The following is an 18669-nucleotide window of genomic DNA, read 5'->3' on the forward strand; positions in this document are numbered from 1 at the left end:
ATGGTCCGTGCGCCCATACTGAAAATTTTGTGTACGGGAGAGAGTTGTCCCTGCCGGAAGAGAAGGGTCAGGGACAGCACGCAAGCCAGAGCTCTCAACAGGCGAGCTCAATGCACTCTCCCGCCAGGAGCGCGCTCAATACACTGGTTACTATGCGGGACCGCCCCAGCCACCGAAAGAGAAGCTCCCGCAGACCCATGGAAATATTCCCGCGGGCTCACGGTCACCGAGACCTCAGAATTCCGACACCAAGCCCGTCGAAAAGAGGGCTTCCGAAGACAGGTTCCCCGGCTACTATGTGGGGCCGCCCCTGGCGCATCCGCAAGGTAGCGGGTCTGCCAGCCAGACCCCTCCGAGTAGCGGCAAGAAATGGCCCTCAAGTCTTTCTGGTTTCCCAGGGCCTGAGAAGGTTGACAACGTCTACCAGTCACCCGCGGGCCATTTGACCACGACGCCTCCTAACGCCGGATACGATTCGGGATCATATGCCACTCTCAAGCCGGAGAGCATTACTACTTCCAGGGAGACTACTGGAGCACCGCAGCCCAAGCGCAAGCGTCCTGGCAACTAGAGGCGCAGTTCAGCAGAGGATTCAAACTGACCCCGAGGTCTTGCCGATCGCCCAGAGCCTCAAAATGGCAAGCTTTATAAAACAGTTGGAGGCTCAACGCCACGCCTCCTCTCGACCTTTGGCAAGGGTAGGAATTCAGCCTACTTTGCCCAGCCACTCCTGACAGATCCTGTCAGGTTCGCTTATAGACCAGGGCCCTGAGGAATAAGGGCCAGCTCGTGATAGAAAATATACCATACTAGACTAGTATAGATTATGAGACTATAGATTGTTTATGAAAAAGACTTTTAGTTTGGACGAGAGTCTTTAAATCTAAGCCAGTAAATCTTTCCCGAGCGAAAAGGTGCACTTTAATTGCAATCTCGACCAGGTAAAGTGCCAAAGCACTAATCTTGAATTTCCATACAAAACGCGCCATCACACTCCTCTTTCCCCCCCAACCTGCCTCCACAGCTCCTCGATCCCCTCGACATTCTCATGCTCCTCACCCTGAAACCGCACCCACGCCTCCTCCGCCAGTCTCACAAAATCCCTGGCCCTGGCCCTGTCTCCAGCCGCGAGGAAAGCCCGGGCTGCTAGGGTGTAGTAGACGACCACCTGCGGGTGCAGCTGCTCCAGCTCGATCAGCGCCCCCATCTGGTCCACCAGCACGGCGACCTCTTCCGGGCTCAGGTCTTTCGCCTCCCTCAGCCTGATGCCGAGATCGTTGAGCATCTCGCGTCGCCTGTCGGAGAGCCCGACCTCTTGGGGAGATGCGGAGCAGAGGGCGCATTTGCATTCGAAGCCCCACGCCTCGAGCTCCTCGCGTCTTTGGCTCCTGGAGCCACCCAGGGTGACGTCTTGGATGATGTTAGACTGTTAGTGTGTGAGTTGTTTTTGCAGCAGAGGTTGGCAACTTGTACTGCTTACAGCTGTGCGTGAGCTCTTCTCCCTGTTCTATATCTCGGAGCGCCACCACCTCTTGGGCCATTGTTTTGGTGTCGTATTCCCAGTAGACGCTGGGTTATTAGTCATGTAACGAACGAAATGGGGAGAATGTCTGCACTTGCATGAAGCAACTTACTTTGGCCGGCAGTTGTGATTCACCCTCTACCGATCCCACGTCAGCGGTGCATTCAACATGTCTGCCAGAAAGAGAGAAAAAAGGGACCAACTCACCGACCCCTCGACAAACAAGCCCATGTGGAAAGCACCACCCACATCCACCCCAAAGATGTTTGTCCGCAAAACATCCTCAACCTGGCTCTCGAACCCCCCAGTCCTCGCCAGAGCCAGGATGCGCCAAGCATCCTCCACCATTCATGGGTCAGACCCACCTTTGTTAGCGATTCACACCCAAACACACCAATAAGCTTAACAGCTGAAGAATTTTCGCCCTCCGGGCGCTGGTCGTCATGGCCTCACCAGAGGTCTCAAACCGCCGCGCGCGCCCGCAGAGCACGCCGCAGGCTTTGCCGCAGGGCCAGGCCGAGTCGGGACACGTATCTCTCGACACGCGCACCGCTAACGCGCCTCAGCCGGCTGGCCGCGGAAGGTACTCCAGCCTCCCGGCCCTGGCCATCAAAACATTGCAGCAGGAGTTGGAAAACGTGGAAATAGTCGGCAGCTGGCTCGAAGAGGTCTTTGCAGCCAAGCTCGAAAGTTTACAGGCCCCGGAGGACGCCGCGCTTAGGAGAATTGTTCTTGAACTTGACGACGTGATCAGCGGCTGGTTCCTCAGTCGCACCCTCCCTGAAAAAGAGCGTTCACGCTCCCCGTCGCGTTCGCCGACCAGTTCCAGCGAAAGGCGCAGCATTTTAATTACGAGGACGGGCACGGCGTCGTCGGCCTCTAAAGGCAGAGGCACGCCCACTAACAAATCGGTCACATGGGCCGAGCGAGCCGCCACGCCACCAGCGGCGGCCCCAACGCAAATTTTAACCCCGGCCACGCGCTCGTACCCGATACGTACGACGCCCGGCAATGCACCTGACAGCTCCGCAACTCCCTCCCAATCGGGCCGGGACCGCTCCCAAGCCCCGAAACGTTTGACAGAACAGCCGTCCAACCGCATCCTGATCCGCGTAAATGACAAATTGCGGATGGTGACGAGGGAGCCATACGCGGTAACGACCAAACTGGCCGAATTGGTCTCGGTGCCACACAGTGAAATCCCAAACGCCAAGCGTACCCCCACGGGCTGGGGTGTTACGGTGGCCTCTGAGGAAACACGGCAAAAACTCCTCAACCCCAGCGCGGTCAAGGCCATTATGGACGCATTGGACGCGCGGGAAGTCACTGTCCCGACAACCTGGCACACATACGCCGTCTCTGGAGTGCCCCGAACGCTCAATTGCCTGGACGGAAGAAAGGACGTACATGAGGTAATCCAGGAGGAGATTACCGTGGCAGCAGGCCAGCAGCCAGTCAACTGGCATATTTCCAAACATGGTTACGACCCACATACGGCTGAGGGCACGTGGATAGTGTCCTTCCTTCAACCCGTAAAGCCCTTTCAGCTTTTTGGAGTGTCGAGACGTGCGCGGAAGGTTGAAAAATCACGCAAAATTACACACCACCACGACGGTTGCCAGGGATATTGCGAAATACGTCGCTGCGTACGGCAAGCGCGTTGCGGCATATGTGGTGAAGCAAAACATGCGACAGAGGAAGAGCCGTGCAAGGCAGCCCCCAAATGCGTTAATTGCCACGGCCATTTCCCATCCGGACATGAGAATTGCCCTGCCCGACCTTTGGTGGTAAATGGGAAGTTTGAACGACCTTCACAGCGTAAACTTAAGGGGATTCGCAGAATCGGACGTGCCAACCGTGCCGCGATTATCAACGACCGGGCCGAAACGGCCCGCCGAGAGCCAGCACCTGCAATCCCGGTCCTAAGCACCTCATCGCAGCATTCGCAAACCTCGAGCTCCCGATCGAGCATTTCAAACAAAAGAGCGCGGCCATGCGAGGCGGCAGGGGCGGACATCCGTAACTTCCTGCAGGTTGAACAGGAACGCGTGCACGACGAAATCGTTTGGGCAGCCGAAATGGAGGAGGACGCAGCGGCTGCCGAACCTTGCCCCGCTAATGGGATAGACTTGGAAGCAACCCGTCGATTAATATGACGAAATACTCGCTCGGCAATATGCAGCGGGAATGCCTCGACGTAGTTTGGGCCAACGTAGGTAAAAGGATGGGTGTGCATCTGAGCCTATTGGAGTTGTGCCACCAGAGAAAGGTGGACCTGGTTAACGTTCAAGAGCCATGGTGCGGGCTAAATACGACTACACAAACGCACCCGGGCTATAATGTTTTTGCGCCAGTGGACGAATGGCACGCCAACACTTACGAAGCCATGACTGGGCTCCGGCCCCGGGTGCTCACCTACGTCAAGAAGGGGGCAGCCCTAAGGGCCGCACAACGACGGCTACCGCAGGGCCAAAATACACGGGACATACTCTGGCTCGAAATTAACGGAATACTGTTTGTTAACGTATATAGGGCTCCGGGCACTGAAGCCGCGCTGGAAATGGTATGCAATACCGTGCCAAATGGACCCACGGTGCTAGGCGGCGATTTTAACGTAGCGGCTGCTGCATACCAGCCGGGCCGCGCAAACGCACGCGGAGGGGACCAACTGACGGCATGGGCGCAAGCCCAGGGGATGAGTTTTACAGGAAATATCGGCGTGCCCACCCACCGCGACGGGGGTTTACTGGATATGGTCTTTTCCAACCTCCCCAGCACAATAACTGTGGTTGACAGCAGTCTTTACACAGGCTCCGACCACGAATCCCTTTATACCACGCTGCGGACGCGCGGCGCCCCCCGCCCGGAGGCGATCAACGTTTCGGTTAGGGACGACCGGTTACCAAAGTTCGCGGAGCTACTTGCTTTTGGCATGCAAGACATGCCGGACCCGGGATCCGCGGCCGATGGCTACGCATTGGACGCGTGGGTAGCTGAATTTACAACTTTATGGGAGCAAGTGACGTGGGTCGTGGGTACGCCGGCGGGAAAAAGGGACAGCTCGGCTCCCTGGTGGACCGAAAACTGCCAGCGGCTCTGGTCCGAATTCCAGCGGGTTAAACGGAGCGCTGTAAATAGGGCAGACGCCTCTGCCGAGGAAAAAGCCTATACGAAAGGGGTGCGGGCCGCGAAGCGGGAGTACTGGAGGCACCGGATCGACCAACTGCGCGACGATAAGGATTTGTGGAACATGGTGGGCTGGCTGGGAGCCGGACCACGCCTCCGGTCCCCGCCGCTGGTTATTAACGGCGAGCAAGTGAGCGAGCCTTTAGCAAAAGCGGAAGCACTGCAACGGGAGGTGCTTGGCCGATTTTCGGCGGAGGATGACCTGCAGGGAGACCCCTTGGAGGCCTGGTCGGCGGACGAGGCTAAAATCCCTTGGGACACCCAGGTTAGTGCGGAAGAGGCGGAGCGCTCCTGCATTGGGGTTACGAGCACGTCCCCGGGCATCGACGGAATAACCGTCCGGCTACTAAAAGCCGGATGGGCTTCGTTGGCCGAGCCGGTGCGCAGGCTCTACCAACGGTGCCTGGAACTCGGACATTTCCCAGCGCCTTGGAAGAAGGCCGAAGTCGCGATGCTACCGAAAACGGGGAAGAAAGACCGGAGCAGCGTTCGATCCTGGCGGCCTATAGCCCTCCTCTCCTGCATCGGAAAAGGCCTCGAGAGGCTCGTTGCACGCCGGATAGCTTGGGCCATACACGACAACGGGCTCCTTAGCTGCACCCACGGCGGTGCCCTACCCAAACGATCGGCGACGGATCTGGTTTGTGCCCTCGCCCACGATATCGAGCAGGCTCTAGCTCGCGGGGAGGAAGTCACCCTTGTCGCATGCGACGTCCAAGGCGCCTTCGACGCCCTCCTCCATAGGCGATTAATACGGAAAATGCGGAGCCTCGGGTTTAGTAAAATGCTCCTCAGGTTCGTGATTAACTTTTTAAGCGGCCGCCAGGCCCGAGTCCGGCTGGAGGGTACGACCACGGGCTTTAGGCGGCTTGGGTGCGGCACCCCGCAAGGGTCTCCCCTTTCCCCGATCCTATATATGCTATATTTGGCGTATCTCGTCAAAAACGGTACGAAGTGGCGGTTGGCATACGCAGACGACGTGCTTACATGGAAATCGTCACCCTCGTTGGAGGAAAACGTACGTTGGCTGGAAGATAAACTCCGGGATATGCACGAAATTGCGGCGGAAGAGAAGATCCATTTTGCAGCGGAAAAGACAGAGGTAATCCATATCACTAAGAAAAGGCACGGTCGCAACCCGGAAATCCGGATTAATGGTAGAACGGTTACCCCGGTCCAACTACCGGGCGGTCGACGCGGACAAAGCGCCTCCGGGGCCGAGCGCTACCCGGGCATGCGTTGGCTTGGTTTTTGGTTCAGCCGACGGCTAGACGGGCGCCGCCACGTGGCCGAAAGGGCTGCCAAAGCAATGGCGGTCGCTGCCCACCTCAAGAGCTTTGGGGCAGTAAGATACGGACCGCCTGCGGCTGCACTTCGCAAGGCAGCGGTGGCATGCGTGGGTTCCTCGGCCACCTACGCAGCCGAGGCATGGTACAACCCAGCGCACAAGCAAAGAGGACTCCTCAAAGCATTGAACAAACCGCTGGTTTTAGCGGCACGGGCAATCCTCCCGGCGTATAAAACCACCCCCTCGTCCACTGTTCTCAGGGACGCAGGACTACCCTCGGCCCGCGTCGCGCTGGCCTACACCCGCCTGAAATACGGCGCCCGACTAAGGCTCGCGGACAAGGGGCACCCCCTTGTCAGCCGCCTGCGTGAAACACCTCGTGCCCGCAACTCGGGCCATTCGGCCACGACCCTGCAAACGGCTGCACAACTTCTCCCGCGGATCCGGAGACTAGAGTTGCGCGCACCTCGCAATGCCCCGGATTCTCGCACTGACCCCACCGGAGGAGTCCCGAAAGAGGAAGCGGCCCGCCGCTTTATCGAATGGCTGGACATGGTATCACCTGACGATATCGTGGTATATACGGATGGTTCGGAAAAACACGAAAACAACTGCGTCCAAATAGGGTACGGATGGGCCGCTTTTAGGGCGGGCCTGGAATTTGCCGCAGGCTCCGCATCTATTACGCCGGAAAGCCACGTTTTCGACGCCGAGGCGATTGGCGCCCTAAAAGGGCTACAGGCGGCAGCCAAGGCCCAGCCAGGCGCCCGGATCTGGATTTGTGTGGACAGCACCTCGGTTATTTGGGGTCTTAGAGGCGACGCGCCGCGTTCGTCCCAATGGGCCTTTCTGGAGTTCCATGACCTTGTCGATCTACTCCGAAAACAAGGTACCGAGGTTCGGGTCCGTTGGTGCCCTGGGCACCAGGGAATCCCGGGAAACGACCGGGCTGACGAGCTGGCCAAGGCCGGCTCCGCCGGACCGCCGGACCCAGACCCGAGGGCTCAGCAAACCACGTATAGCGGTGCCGGCACGGTCCTCAGAGCCATTCTTTCGAATATAGAGAAGGACTGGTGGCGTAAAGAACTCTGTGAACGGTCCCCCGCATATAGGGAATGGAAATTCCAATACACACCGAGAAAGGAGCCCGAGGAACTGCGTTTGCCAAGACCCCTACTGGGCCATTATTTGGCCATGAGGACCGGCCACGGCGATTTCAAAGCCTACCATGACCGTTTCAACCACCAGGATGCAAACACCTCGTGTGCCTGGTGCTGGAAGCGGACCTCCCCTGAGCACCCGGTGCACTGCCGCTATTCGCGGGCGGTGTGGAGAAACTGGCCGTGGTTTGATAACGAGCGGCCGGTCGGGCCGCCAGACCGCGCCCAACGCCGCAAATTCTTCCAGACAAGCCTCGGGCAACCGACAAGCTTTCAGGCGTTTTCGATAGCCACCAACTACTTCAGCGCCCGCCCCAGAGCGGCCCGCCAGCGCCCCGCGCGCCACGAACGCACTTTACGCCTAGGGACACCGATCGTAAACGACTCGAACTCAGACGAGGAATAGACTTGCTGCCTTTTCACCCACAATTCACGGCACAAGCCGTCAGACGAACCCTCCGTGCACCTTAGGCACGGGGTCGCGTCAGTGAACTAACCCCCTAAGCAGGACCGGGCCCGAACCCGGTCAGGCACGATCCGCCTCTGCCCTCCTTGTTTTCCCCCTGTGTAAATAAAGAAGATAGAACGCGCGCCGAGATACCCCTCGGGAGGTTGCTAACGGCCGGCTAACAAGCCGGGCCGAGCCCGGCGTTAAATAATACTACTACTACTACTACTACTACTAGAGCCAGGATGCGCCCCTTTTCCCCCGCGGGGAGCTGCTTCAACGCCCTGTTCAGCAGCCTCCTCGACTGCTTGGGGCTCTCCACCGCCTCCCAAAAGTCCATCAGCACCACCAGCGACGGGAACTGCACCACGACCGTCTCCCACCGCCTGATGGGCCTCGTCGCCACCAGCCCTTTTCCCCGACCCGGCAGGTCGCGGATCTCGTAGGCCAGGGCGCCGCTGCTTCTCTGCTGTGCAGACATTGGGCTCGATGGATGGTCGCGCTGGTGCCGTGGCACGACGCCGTCGTCCAGAGAGCTCGTCAGTGCGGCGGCCAGGCCGGGAGTCGTGATGACGCTGATGCCATGGCTGCGAAAGGTCGGGTGCGTGTAGAGGCAGTAGGGGTCGGTGGTGTTTGGTTTGTGGACTGGTTGGAAGCAGACGGGTTGCTTGGACCAAGGAGCCCAGTCAGCTTCTGTTTTTGCGGCTGTGTGGTTAATGGGAAGGGGGCAGTCGGCTGGGATTAGTGACGGTCCGGTCCGGTGGGAGCAGGTTTGGTGGTTTAATGCTGCCTGAGCATGACACCAGCCAAATAGGCAGGTTATTATGGTTTCCTTTTTCATTGTTGGCCAAAGGGGCTAGTATATTCCCATCAAGTTGTTTGATTTTGGCCCTCGTTGAACAAACACTACCCGCGTATCTCTTATTCTAATCATTGCTATTGGCGACTTCTTCCAGTAATCTGTCCTCTTCGACCTGCCGGCTGTCCATGGATTAGTGGATCAGTCTTGGGACTTCTGGGCGGTCCATCGGGATTTCTTTAGGCTAAATGCTTGCAATGTGACGAAACCCCAGCATTATAGGAACACATATAGCCCGTGGAAAACAAACAACCAGCTAGAGTTGCCATTTGAAAATTTGCGACGAAAGCTCAAACGGAAATGTGAAAAGGAAAAGGTAAAAAAGAGACCAAAACTAATTCAAAATCCAATAGGCGCTACAGTAAAAAATGCAAAATGACACCAACCAAGCAATGCTAAACAATACCCCCTGACCTCTATAACACCCTTCTGAACGCCCAACGCCGGATACCCAATACAGGAAAATGAAAACTAAAAAGTAAACAACACACACACACACACACACACACACACACAAAAGCCTCCGTCCCTTAATTGACTGATCGGATGCCCGTGTCGACGTTAATAGCACCTGCTGCAGTGATCTGCATATCACCGTCCTTCAGCGTACGCTCCACCTCGATGACGGTGAAGCCGTACTGCTGGAGCAGGAGCTTGATGTCAATGACCATGCCGGCGACCTTGGCGCAGGCGGTGGCGGTGAGGTCGTTCTTGAAGTCGGCGGCGACGGGCTTCCGCATGGTGACCTTGTCGTCGACGAGCGCGGCGTGGCTGGCAAACGCAATAGTCTGCGCCTTGTAGTCCTGCTGCTGCTCGTTGATGCCGTTGATGTGCGCCATGATCTTGTTGCCCGTCGTGCAGTCGGCCGCCGCGAGCCCGATGCAGTTCTTGAGGCTCCACGTCCGGAGCTCGTCGGCTGCTTGGCCCTGTGCCAGCGTGCCGGCCTCCACGGGCGTGGTGGCCCGCTTGCCGAGCATGTTGCGGCGAGTCGGGCAGACAGGGTTGGACTTGGGCCGCGGCACCACGGGCGTCTTGGCCGGGCTGACGGGCGCCGCGTTGGCCGCCGGCCTTATGCCGCCGCCGGATGGGGGTCTCTGGCTGGTGCCGAGGGGCAGAGGCGCAGCGTTTGCGGGTGGCTTCAGAGCCGCATTGGCAGGTGGCTTCAGAGCGGCATTGGTGGGTGGTTTCAAAGCGGCATTGGTTGGCGGTTTGAGGGCAGCATTGGTAGGCGGCTTCACGACGGCATTGGTTGGCGGTCTCAGGGCAGCATTGTTGGCTGGGCTCAGGGCAGCGTTGGCGGGCGGCCTCGCGGCAGCATTGGCAGGCGGTCTTGCGGCGGCGTTGGACTGCGGCCTGGTCGCCCCTCCACTCGTGCTCGTCACACGCTTCTTCAGGGGGTTGCTGTCAACCACTGGGATGGCATCGACCACCAAGCTTGGGGTGACATTGCCCAAAGTGCGTGCAGCAAGTCTGTCATTGTTGGGATTAGCGTTTTGCACTTTATTTGCGGTCTTGGCAAGATCTGTACATACCTCCGGTCACTCCTCGCGGCAGCCACGGGGGCGGTGGCGAGCCAGGCAAGCAAAAGAGAGCTGAATGCGTGCTTCATCTGCATCTTGAAGAGTCTTGGTGGCTAGTAAAACTGGTGGAAGGATCACTGTTCTCGGTTGTTTTGTTGAGCTATGTCGACGTTTTCGGTTGTGTATGATACTTGATGTGGCGTGGACGGTAAAAGCCTTCAAGGATGGCGTTGTAAATGGTATGTTTTGATGAATGAAGAAAGAAGAGTAAAGATACAGCCTGGAAAAGCACAACAAGTCAATCATGTTTGCAGCTCTTTATATCCAACTCATTCAACTGTTCTTGTGTCCAGGAGACTGATTCTACGCCATACAAAGGCTACCTAGAAGCTTACTACTGGACATCGTTTACATGCTTAGTGACCAGCACACCATCACAGTGCTATTAACTTGTCAACTCAGGCCAAGCCAGGCCGTTGAAGCTGCCCTGCTGGGAGCCTCAACGAGACAGAGCCCCCTGACCCCCTGAAAGATTAAGTGGCTTGACAGACTCGGAGTAATAGAGAGCGTAAGATTCTTCAGCCTCTGAAGCAAGTATGTCTAAAATTGGCTCAGATTGATCATCTCCTTACCACCCTCTGGCACATCCAAGAGGCAGTGTTATCGTTGCTGCTTATTGTCGCACGACATTAGTGCCGTTGTATGAAAACTCGTAGAGGTGATGGGGCGGAAGGTGCGGAAGTTGTGTCACGTGTTGGGAAACGAATATATCCCTACCTTGGTACTGGCCTCTCTTTCAAGTCACTTGGCTAGCCTTTCCTGGACAAAGTCTGACAATACGTGCAGATTTCGTGCTACGTCGGTTGAAAAACAAATCAGAAAAGGAGGCGGTGTCAAAATTGCTGGCAGTTGATACCTTGATGATTTGAATTACCCCGCGCCAGGCAGTTCTAATTTTGATCGATCAACTAACTGTGCCTTCACTTGATCAACAGACCAAGCCATTTCAGTTCCTAGACTGCCTTCCCGTCGCCAGCGTGCCGGGTCAAAAGTAGCCTATTCGAAAATGTCGCCAACTCTTCTCAACAATCGCCCGTGTGCATCATCCCTCACAAGCTTCCCTCGATTCGGCCAGCTCCCCGTCGAGGTGCGGCTGAGCGTTTGGAGACACATCATTCCGGCCCAACGCATAATCTCGATAGTGATCGAGGCGACGCGCCCCGACAAGACGGGCCCGGGCACCACGTCGCCCTCGGCCGAGACCTACAGCGTACGCAACGAGCTTGGCAACCTGGTGAGCGGCGCGCCGTACCGCATCCGAGTCGACCCAGACTCTCGAGACCTCGTCAGCCCCCTTCTCGGCGTGAACTGCGAAACCCGCGAGTTGGTCCTGCGCCACTACCACGTTCATATCCCCACCAATGGCCCTTTCTCTCCCCGTCTCGCCATCAGGCCCGAGACTGATCTGGTTCACTTTGCTCTGGCGTGTTGGGACCGCGGGAGAGACATCTTGGGTGATGAGAGTGTAGGAATCGAGGTCGACTTACTTCCAGATTTTCTTTCCGACGCCAGGGCGTACGATGGGAAGGGGAACGGCATCTTGCATATTGCCTTTGGCAAGGATATAGGCTTCTATTCCATCTCGCTCCCCATGGGTAAGGGCCAAACAGGGTTATGACCTGCCTCATTCGTTCGTGTTGCGCTTTGCTAACACGACTCTCGACAACCACAAAAACAGATCCCGCTCGACTTTCCACCCAAGCCGCCGAGGCCATGCGCAAATCCCTGCTGAGCTTCGTCTCAGTGACCGTCGTCGCCCTTTCGAGAGGCGACACGCGCATAATGTTCACCTCGCTGGACATGTTCGAGGCGCGATACAACCGCGCCCTGCCGCTGTGGGCCTCGACCGCCAACCTGCAACAGCCCCTGGCGCCCGACCCCCGCGGCGGCTTCACAGACGAGGGAGAAGACCCGCTGGCCTATCACCTAGAAAAGGTGCCGGTCGGGCACGATCCCGTGGGCATGTTCGCCCACTGGCAGGCCATGGAGAGGGCCTTTGGCGTGGCGCACGTCGTCACCTCGGCGAAGCAGGTGGCCGTGGCGTCGCGCCCTGTCGACTCCATCGCGGCGAGCCGCGGCGTCGACGTCCGTCTGCGCTCCCGGCTCGCCGTGGAACAGTACGTGGCCGCTGAGGAGGAGGAGTGGTACCGGCGGTTCGCGCCCGACTGGAGCAGCAGGGTCACGTCCGAGGGCATCCACACCCAGTTTGGCGCCGAGAACCCGGACCTGACGGCACCCGAGGCGAGGCTCTCCATCCCGCAGGCCGCGGGGTTCTGGGTCGTGCCGGCGGCCACGCTGGGCTCGCCTCCCGAGGGTGGCGTTTCCCACGTCCCGATGGGGAGCAACTATGCGCGGGACCTGAGGTGTGAAGAGCCGCGGCTGGCGTTGTTTGACTTGAACAGTCGGCGTCGGTCTAGGTTTCTTTGACGGTGGCCCGGAGTGAAGATGGACCGAATAAGGACTATCCCATTGCAGACTTGCAGTTGCGGGATCAGCGAGCATGTACATTATCACCACTGCCTCTCAACGGAAACTCTGGATACAGCTTTGTCCTCTCATTTTTCTTGACCCAATCAGAGCGCCACTGCCAGGACTAGTCACGCCTTTTGATACGAACAGCAGTTGGATGTAAGCAACGAGATATCCAATCGTCATAGAATTTCCCCCGTAAGCACAAGATGACGCCAAAGCCACAATATACTCGTCCCCCTACCCTCGCGTACCTGAATCATTTCTCCATCTAGCCAAGCCCATCTCGGGTAAATGTCAACCGGCTGCGTCTTGATACCCGATCTCGCCCCAGCTTTCTCCTCCCCCAAGCCGGGAAAATGCAACACCCAAGATCTCTTTTCAGCTTTTTTTTTCACGCCAAGATTGTGTTTGCTTCCCCCAAGAAACCTCTCCACACTTGCGGGGTTTGCAAGGCGGGGGTTGCAGGCACGACCAGAGTCGTATTCCGCGCACATTAACCGCTCCGTTCCCCATTGGCCAATTCGACCCCCTTTGGTGCGCTTGGTTGTTGAAGCCGACGAGGTACGATTTCCAGCGGTGAGTCGTCCCGTCATTGAGTTTTTCCGCTGCTAGTCACGTCGGGGCGAGAAACAGCCCCGGGGGGGTTCCAAAGAGAAATGGTCACCACGTGTCGTGGCCAACCACGGGTTTGCATTATTCAACCGGGCGGTCCTTCGCGTCGCCTTTTGCGCATGGCACGGTCATGTAATTACAGCTGGGCATCATTTCGGGTCAGTCATAACCCCCCCAGCACTCAAGCCGGAAGAATTGGGGTAATTAACCAACAGAACTTGCAGGAGCCTGCAGACGTCCCAAAAGTTTATCAACTCGGTCCTTCCCCCCTCTCGTCCCTGGGCAGCGGGATTTTTGACCTTTACGACCACCGCACAGACAGCTTCACTGCCCAGTCTTTTGATCAGTCTGCCCACGATCAATCATGCGCTTCACCTTGGTCATCCCGCTCCTGGTGGCTTCTGCCGCCGCCACTCTCCACGAGCTCGCTCTCGAGGCGGGTCTCGAGTACTTTGGCGCCGCCACCGATGCGCCCGGCCAGAGAGAGCGGGCAGGTCTGAACGCAGCCTACCCTCAGTACGAAGCCGTCCTGCGTGAGGAGTTTGGACAGACGACCCCCACCAACGGTCAAAAGGTAGGTCGACCAGGATCTCGAACTCGCTCCTCCAACTGACTCAAAACAGAAAACCCCATCTGCCCCCCATCTGCCCCCAAGCCCCGCTAACTTCTTCCACAGTGGCTGTTCGTCGAGCCCTACCCCGGCGTCTTCAACTTCACCGAGGGCGAGATCATCTCGGCGGTGGCCGCCAACAACTCGCAGATCCTGCGCTGCCACGCGCTGGTCTGGCACTCGCAGCTCGCGCCCTGGGTGGAGGCCAAGACGGACTGGACGCCCGACAGCCTCCGAGCCGCCATCGTGCGGCACGTCAGCACCGTGGCGGCGCACTGGCGCGGCCGCTGCACGCACTGGGACGTGGTCAACGAGGCGCTCAACGAGGACGGCACCTACCGCGAGTCCGTCTTCTACCGCGTCCTGGGCGAGGAGTACATCAAGCTGGCTTTTGTCGAGGCCGCCAAGGCCGACCCCGAGGCCAAGCTCTACTACAACGACTACAACCTCGAGTCGGTCGGGCCCAAGAGCGAGGGCGCCAGGAGGATCGTCAGGATGCTCAAGGACGAGGGCATCAAGATTGACGGCGTCGGCATGCAGGCCCACCTCATCGCCCACAACGCCCCCAGCCTGGACCAGCAGATTGCCGTCATCGAGTCCTACGCCGAGGAGGGGGTCGAGGTTGCCATCACGGAGCTTGATGTGCGTCTGCAGCTCCCTGCCAACGCGACCAACCTGGAGCAGCAGAAGCAGGTGTACAAGAATGTGAGTTTTTTTTTCTTTTATCTGGCTGTCTTGGTTGTCGAATCCTTGAGCCTCGGCTAACTTCATCAAGGCCGTCGGTGCTTGCGTCCAGGTCAAGGCCTGCGTCGGCATCACCATCTGGGATCTGTACGACCCCTTCAGCTGGGTGCCCTACGTGTTCCCGGGAGAGGGCGCCGCTCTCTTGTGGTTTGAGGACTTTTCCAAGCACCCTGCCTACGACGGTGTGGTTGAGGCTTTGACCAACGGCACCAAGTGTGAGAAGAGCAAGAGGAAGCGATCTCGCATTGAGCGCAGCGCAAAGCTGTACTGAGAGGTTGGCTTGGCCAATGATGCGGCATCGTAGCAGCCTATGATGACACAGTATTAGGACAGTACTGTGTGATTGGTCGCACGTCTGGCATTGCGGTGTCTGAAATCTAGTGGTGTCCATGATCAAGTGGGCGTAATGTATAGGTGCCTAGACTAGACACAGTTTCTAATAAAGCAAAATGCATGCTGTGATTTTTTCAATTCGACCTAATTGAGGGAAATGAATTGCCGCTGCATGTGATCCAAGGCTATCGATACATGAATTAAGAATAGGACGACGGAGCTGACACCGAACGATCCGCGCAGGCACCGGGTGTCTAAGCATGATTGGGCTTGGCGAAGCAACCCCTGAATACGTGCCTCATATCTGCGAGACTGCGAGCTACCTATCCGTGCAGCCTCTTTAGGTGACTGGTGATCGCCTCTTGAATAACCTTGTCGCGCCTCACTTGCTCTTGCCGGCCTATATAGCCTCCTTCGCAGCCCTTGCCTGTTGATCCTTTTCCTCGTAGTATTCCTTATGGGCGTCACGGTGTCTTTTTCCATTGTAGTCGATCCAGTCCCTATAGCTCTGGCTGTGTTTGGGGCTTTTAGGCTCTTTAGATTTGGAAAGGTGCTTGCGAACTGGGTCCAGGCAATAGAGCTTGGCATAGTAGTAACACTTTTTCAACTTGCGGGGTTCTTGGAATTCTGGACTGGCGAACCGGTCGAACTTATCGGCCTTTTCCTCACCAGGCTCGTAAGGACGTGTGGGCTTGGTCAGGCCGCCGGTCCGACCTGGCGTTGGAGCGCTGAGCACGGAAGCGCTCAAGGCGAAAATCGCAATGATTTGGAGAATGTTGGAAGAATGCATCACGACAAATTTGACATTGACGGAGTAGATAATATGAATATAGTTTCAATTGTGAAAATATCGGGTAGACGGTCCAAGATGCACAAGATGCAGTGTGAAAATCGACATTAAAGCAGACAATGTTAAATTGTCAATGAAATAACAGGCCCCTTTTGTACTACTGGGAGCTGGTAAAACCTATTTTTCATCTTGATGCTGTAAAAATATACGTCGACACTAAAGTATTATTAGGGCACACAAGTTTATTTACGGCAAGGCCAAGCCTTAAGGCCGACTACTCGCATTAATACAATCCTGGCTTGCCGCTTGAATACCGCTTGATATTGGTAATACAAACCCCATTAAACTCTGCTGCAAAGTATTTCTATGTTGGAAAGGCGCAATTGTTTACACCGACCAGGGTGTTTGCCGAAATATAAACAGTAAATCCTGGTTTGAGTTGGAGTATAAACGGCCATCCCCTGGTCTTTATATAGACAAGTTCGGCGATCCCGGTACCCCGATCCATGGAGGAGAATGCAAACGAAGCCGCTTAGATGATATTGGATGGTATCTGCAACACACTGTCGTACAATTTAGAATTGAAAGTGAAAAGTCAATGAATGGTACGACTAATTACCTTGGCTATTTTGTACAATGAAGTTCCACCAGCAGTGTAGCAGGATAACAATCATGTTTGCCATTTCCTCTGGTACTCAAACATAAATCGGGTTTGCATTTACGGAGTTTATTCTTGTCCACTCTGTCAAGCCAAGAAAATTAATACGCTTACGCTTTGGTAGCAAAAGATGGCCCGGCGATACGCGACGCTAGCCATTGACGTCATCATCTAGATCACGCTGCCAATGCCGAGACAATTCTCGGCATCAGTACAAGAAGATGAGCAAGCCATCAATCGATGGCCCAAGTGTTCTGTAGCGCTTGATTAATTCTCCTACCGGTGCTAACCCGCTATAGACAGCAATGCCACAAGCTAACAAACAGACCAAGATGGCGCCACCCAAACTCCCGACAGTCAAGCTCGACACCACCCTTGCCGACCTCTACCGCCGCGCCTCCCCTTCCCTGTCCAACAAGCGCGTCGCCCAGGTTCTGTGCGGCACCAACTCTGGCATCGCCCTGACCTCGAAATTCCCCCGCAACAGAAAATACCTGTACCAGGACAGCCCCTTCAACGCCGCCGACGATGAGCGCGACACCTCCCCCGCCGCCCGCCGCACCCTCGCGGTCAAGTACCTGTCCCTGATCCCTCAGCGCGACGCCTTCATCGCCGGCAGCGGGCCCGTGGTCATGTTCAACCTCGCCGAGACCGACGCCCAAAAGAAGCAGGACAGAACCGAGGCGGAGAGGACGATTGCCGTGCTGGACGAGGCGCAGAGGCCAGAGGTCATCTTTTGCCCGGGGCCCGGGGAGATACCGGTCAAGGAGCTCGGCATCGACGTGGTCGCCTGCAAGCTGATGCTGGACGGGCTCGAGGGCCTCCCCCTGGTGGTGCCCGCAGACGTGCACTGGTTCCTCAACTCCAAGGCGGCGCTGGCGCAGTCCGGGCTGCCGACTCCCGTGTGCGAGGCGGTCGAGCTGGAGGGCCACGGCGGAGAGGCGGGCCTGTGCTGCCGAGAATGCCAGCAGGCTACGGCGGGGTTCGAAGTGCCGGCGCTGTGCGAGGGGGAGAGGGCCAGGTGGGTCGAGGAGCAGAGCCGGCGGGTCTACGATGCCGTGCGGGACAGGAGGCTGCCGTTTGTGCTCAAGAACCAGCAGACGTTTGGGGGTGCGGGCACGTGGATGATCAACACGGAGGCGGAGCGCGAGGAGCTGCTCGACGAGTTCAAGGGGGGAGTGCTGCGCAGGCTGCTGTCTTCAGTCACCAGCTCGAACCACCACCTCAAGCCCGGGACCATTCTGCTGTCGGACATGGTGGCGGAGCCCGTGGGCGACTACGGAGTCACGTTTTTCGTGACCGAGGACCCGGAGACGAACCCCATCTTCCTGGCCACGTCGGAACAGGTGGTCGAGGGCACGGCGTGGATCGGCAGCACCATCAGGTACGACCGCCAGGACGAGCTGAAAGCAAAGTTCACGCCGTTGGTCCGGGTGATTGCCCGATGGCTGAGGCAGCACGGGTACGTGGGACCGGCCGGTGCAGACGTGCTGGAGACGGCACCGCATTCGCACAAGTGCCCCGAGTCCGGCGGGGAGGGGTCCGACTTTCCCCACTTTCACATTGTGGACCTCAACGTCCGCACGTCGGGATCCTTGTGTCTGCCGTTGCTGCGAAGTCATTTCCAGCAGAGGGGGATGCAGAGCGCGTCGTCGTTCTCCATCAGCACCAACAAGACGAGAGATGAGTTTATGGATCTGTTTAGGGAGGATTTCGAGGCCGGAAACATGTTGATAGTTAGTTGGTTTGAGGATCGTGATGCCAAGGGCAAGGTTTCCAGCGTTGCCGATGTTGCAGTTGGAGCCAGGGACGGGCGAGAATTGAACGAGGCCATTCAAAAGGTTAGGGATGCGACGGATGAGGTAACCTTTTGACGAGGTAGGTGAAGTATTTATATAGGTATTTAGCTGGTGAAAATTGACGTCATGTTTACTCTGCAATGAGTGTAGAGACTTGGACCGTCGTACGTAATGTTTTTGAATAGCTGCTGTTGAATCATAACATCGCAGTCGGACCTAAAATGGTAACTTGAAAAGAAAATAATATCCAAAACTTGTAACATATTCCCACTCCTGTTATAACCACTTTGTTCTTGAGAAGCTCTTTAAACCAATATTATCGCATTGTCGAGCAAAAAGCTACAATCAATATAGTGATTGACAACTTGCTTCGTTCTAGCTTGGTTTGAAATTCTTAGATTAGCAAGTTGGTAAGCAGCCTTCGCCCTTTTATGGCCGACTCGACCGTAAGCATAATCAATGTGGTTATTTCAGATGATAAGCAGACAATTAGTATTTTATTACTAGGTAGCTCAACTAGCTTTGAGTCTTGACGACTGCGCCACAGGTTTGACTAATATTTTCCTTTGAGTCTGCTCTTGCAATACCAGTCTAGGGTTGGAAACAAC

General features: G+C 56.8%; 8 protein-coding genes across 8 annotated transcripts; 4 read left to right on the forward strand and 4 right to left on the reverse strand.

Moving 5' to 3' along the window:
* Nucleotides 1-571, forward strand: MGG_16951 (uncharacterized protein; the record flags this gene model as incomplete). Its single annotated transcript, XM_003713052.1, has 2 exons — nucleotides 1-31; nucleotides 102-571. 2 exons carry the CDS (start codon nucleotides 1-3, stop codon nucleotides 569-571), a joined length of 501 nt encoding a protein of 166 aa, XP_003713100.1.
* Nucleotides 572-841: 270 nt separating this feature from the next.
* On the reverse strand, nucleotides 842-2050 carry MGG_16952 (uncharacterized protein). Its single transcript, XM_003713053.1, has 4 exons — nucleotides 1730-2050; nucleotides 1635-1660; nucleotides 1481-1569; nucleotides 842-1410 (listed from the first exon to the last, which is right to left on the reverse strand). Exons 1-4 carry the CDS (start codon nucleotides 1868-1870, stop codon nucleotides 989-991), a joined length of 678 nt encoding a protein of 225 aa, XP_003713101.1. The 5' UTR covers nucleotides 1871-2050; the 3' UTR covers nucleotides 842-988.
* Nucleotides 2051-7656: 5606 nt separating this feature from the next.
* MGG_16953 (uncharacterized protein) lies at nucleotides 7657-8445 on the reverse strand (the record flags this gene model as incomplete). Its single annotated transcript, XM_003713054.1, has 2 exons — nucleotides 7657-7719; nucleotides 7840-8445. The coding sequence occupies 2 exons, from the start codon at nucleotides 8443-8445 to the stop codon at nucleotides 7657-7659; spliced, it is 669 nt and encodes a 222-aa protein (XP_003713102.1).
* Nucleotides 8446-8993: 548 nt separating this feature from the next.
* Nucleotides 8994-10078, reverse strand: MGG_07866 (uncharacterized protein; the record flags this gene model as incomplete). Its single annotated transcript, XM_003713055.1, has 2 exons — nucleotides 8994-9933; nucleotides 9996-10078. 2 exons carry the CDS (start codon nucleotides 10076-10078, stop codon nucleotides 8994-8996), a joined length of 1023 nt encoding a protein of 340 aa, XP_003713103.1.
* Nucleotides 10079-11049: 971 nt separating this feature from the next.
* MGG_07867 (uncharacterized protein) lies at nucleotides 11050-12470 on the forward strand (the record flags this gene model as incomplete). The annotated part of the gene is made up of 2 exons (XM_003713056.1): nucleotides 11050-11638; nucleotides 11722-12470. 2 exons carry the CDS (start codon nucleotides 11050-11052, stop codon nucleotides 12468-12470), a joined length of 1338 nt encoding a protein of 445 aa, XP_003713104.1.
* A 607-nt stretch (nucleotides 12471-13077) lies between these two features.
* On the forward strand, nucleotides 13078-14943 carry MGG_07868 (glycosyl hydrolase family 10). The gene is made up of 4 exons (XM_003713057.1): nucleotides 13078-13285; nucleotides 13352-13701; nucleotides 13804-14442; nucleotides 14513-14943. The coding sequence occupies exons 2-4, from the start codon at nucleotides 13492-13494 to the stop codon at nucleotides 14750-14752; spliced, it is 1089 nt and encodes a 362-aa protein (XP_003713105.1). The 5' UTR covers nucleotides 13078-13285; nucleotides 13352-13491; the 3' UTR covers nucleotides 14753-14943.
* A 271-nt stretch (nucleotides 14944-15214) lies between these two features.
* MGG_07869 (uncharacterized protein) lies at nucleotides 15215-15604 on the reverse strand (the record flags this gene model as incomplete). The annotated part of the gene is made up of 1 exon (XM_003713058.1): nucleotides 15215-15604. One exon carries the CDS (start codon nucleotides 15602-15604, stop codon nucleotides 15215-15217), a length of 390 nt encoding a protein of 129 aa, XP_003713106.1.
* Nucleotides 15605-16460: 856 nt separating this feature from the next.
* On the forward strand, nucleotides 16461-18202 carry MGG_07870 (uncharacterized protein). The gene has a single exon (XM_003713059.1). It carries the CDS (start codon nucleotides 16568-16570, stop codon nucleotides 18134-18136), a length of 1569 nt encoding a protein of 522 aa, XP_003713107.1. The 5' UTR covers nucleotides 16461-16567; the 3' UTR covers nucleotides 18137-18202.
* The last annotated feature ends 467 nt before the right edge of the window (nucleotides 18203-18669 follow it).

The sequence above is a fragment of the Pyricularia oryzae genome, chromosome 3 (assembly GCF_000002495.2).
Source record: "Pyricularia oryzae 70-15 chromosome 3, whole genome shotgun sequence".
Taxonomy (NCBI): domain Eukaryota; kingdom Fungi; phylum Ascomycota; class Sordariomycetes; order Magnaporthales; family Pyriculariaceae; genus Pyricularia; species Pyricularia oryzae.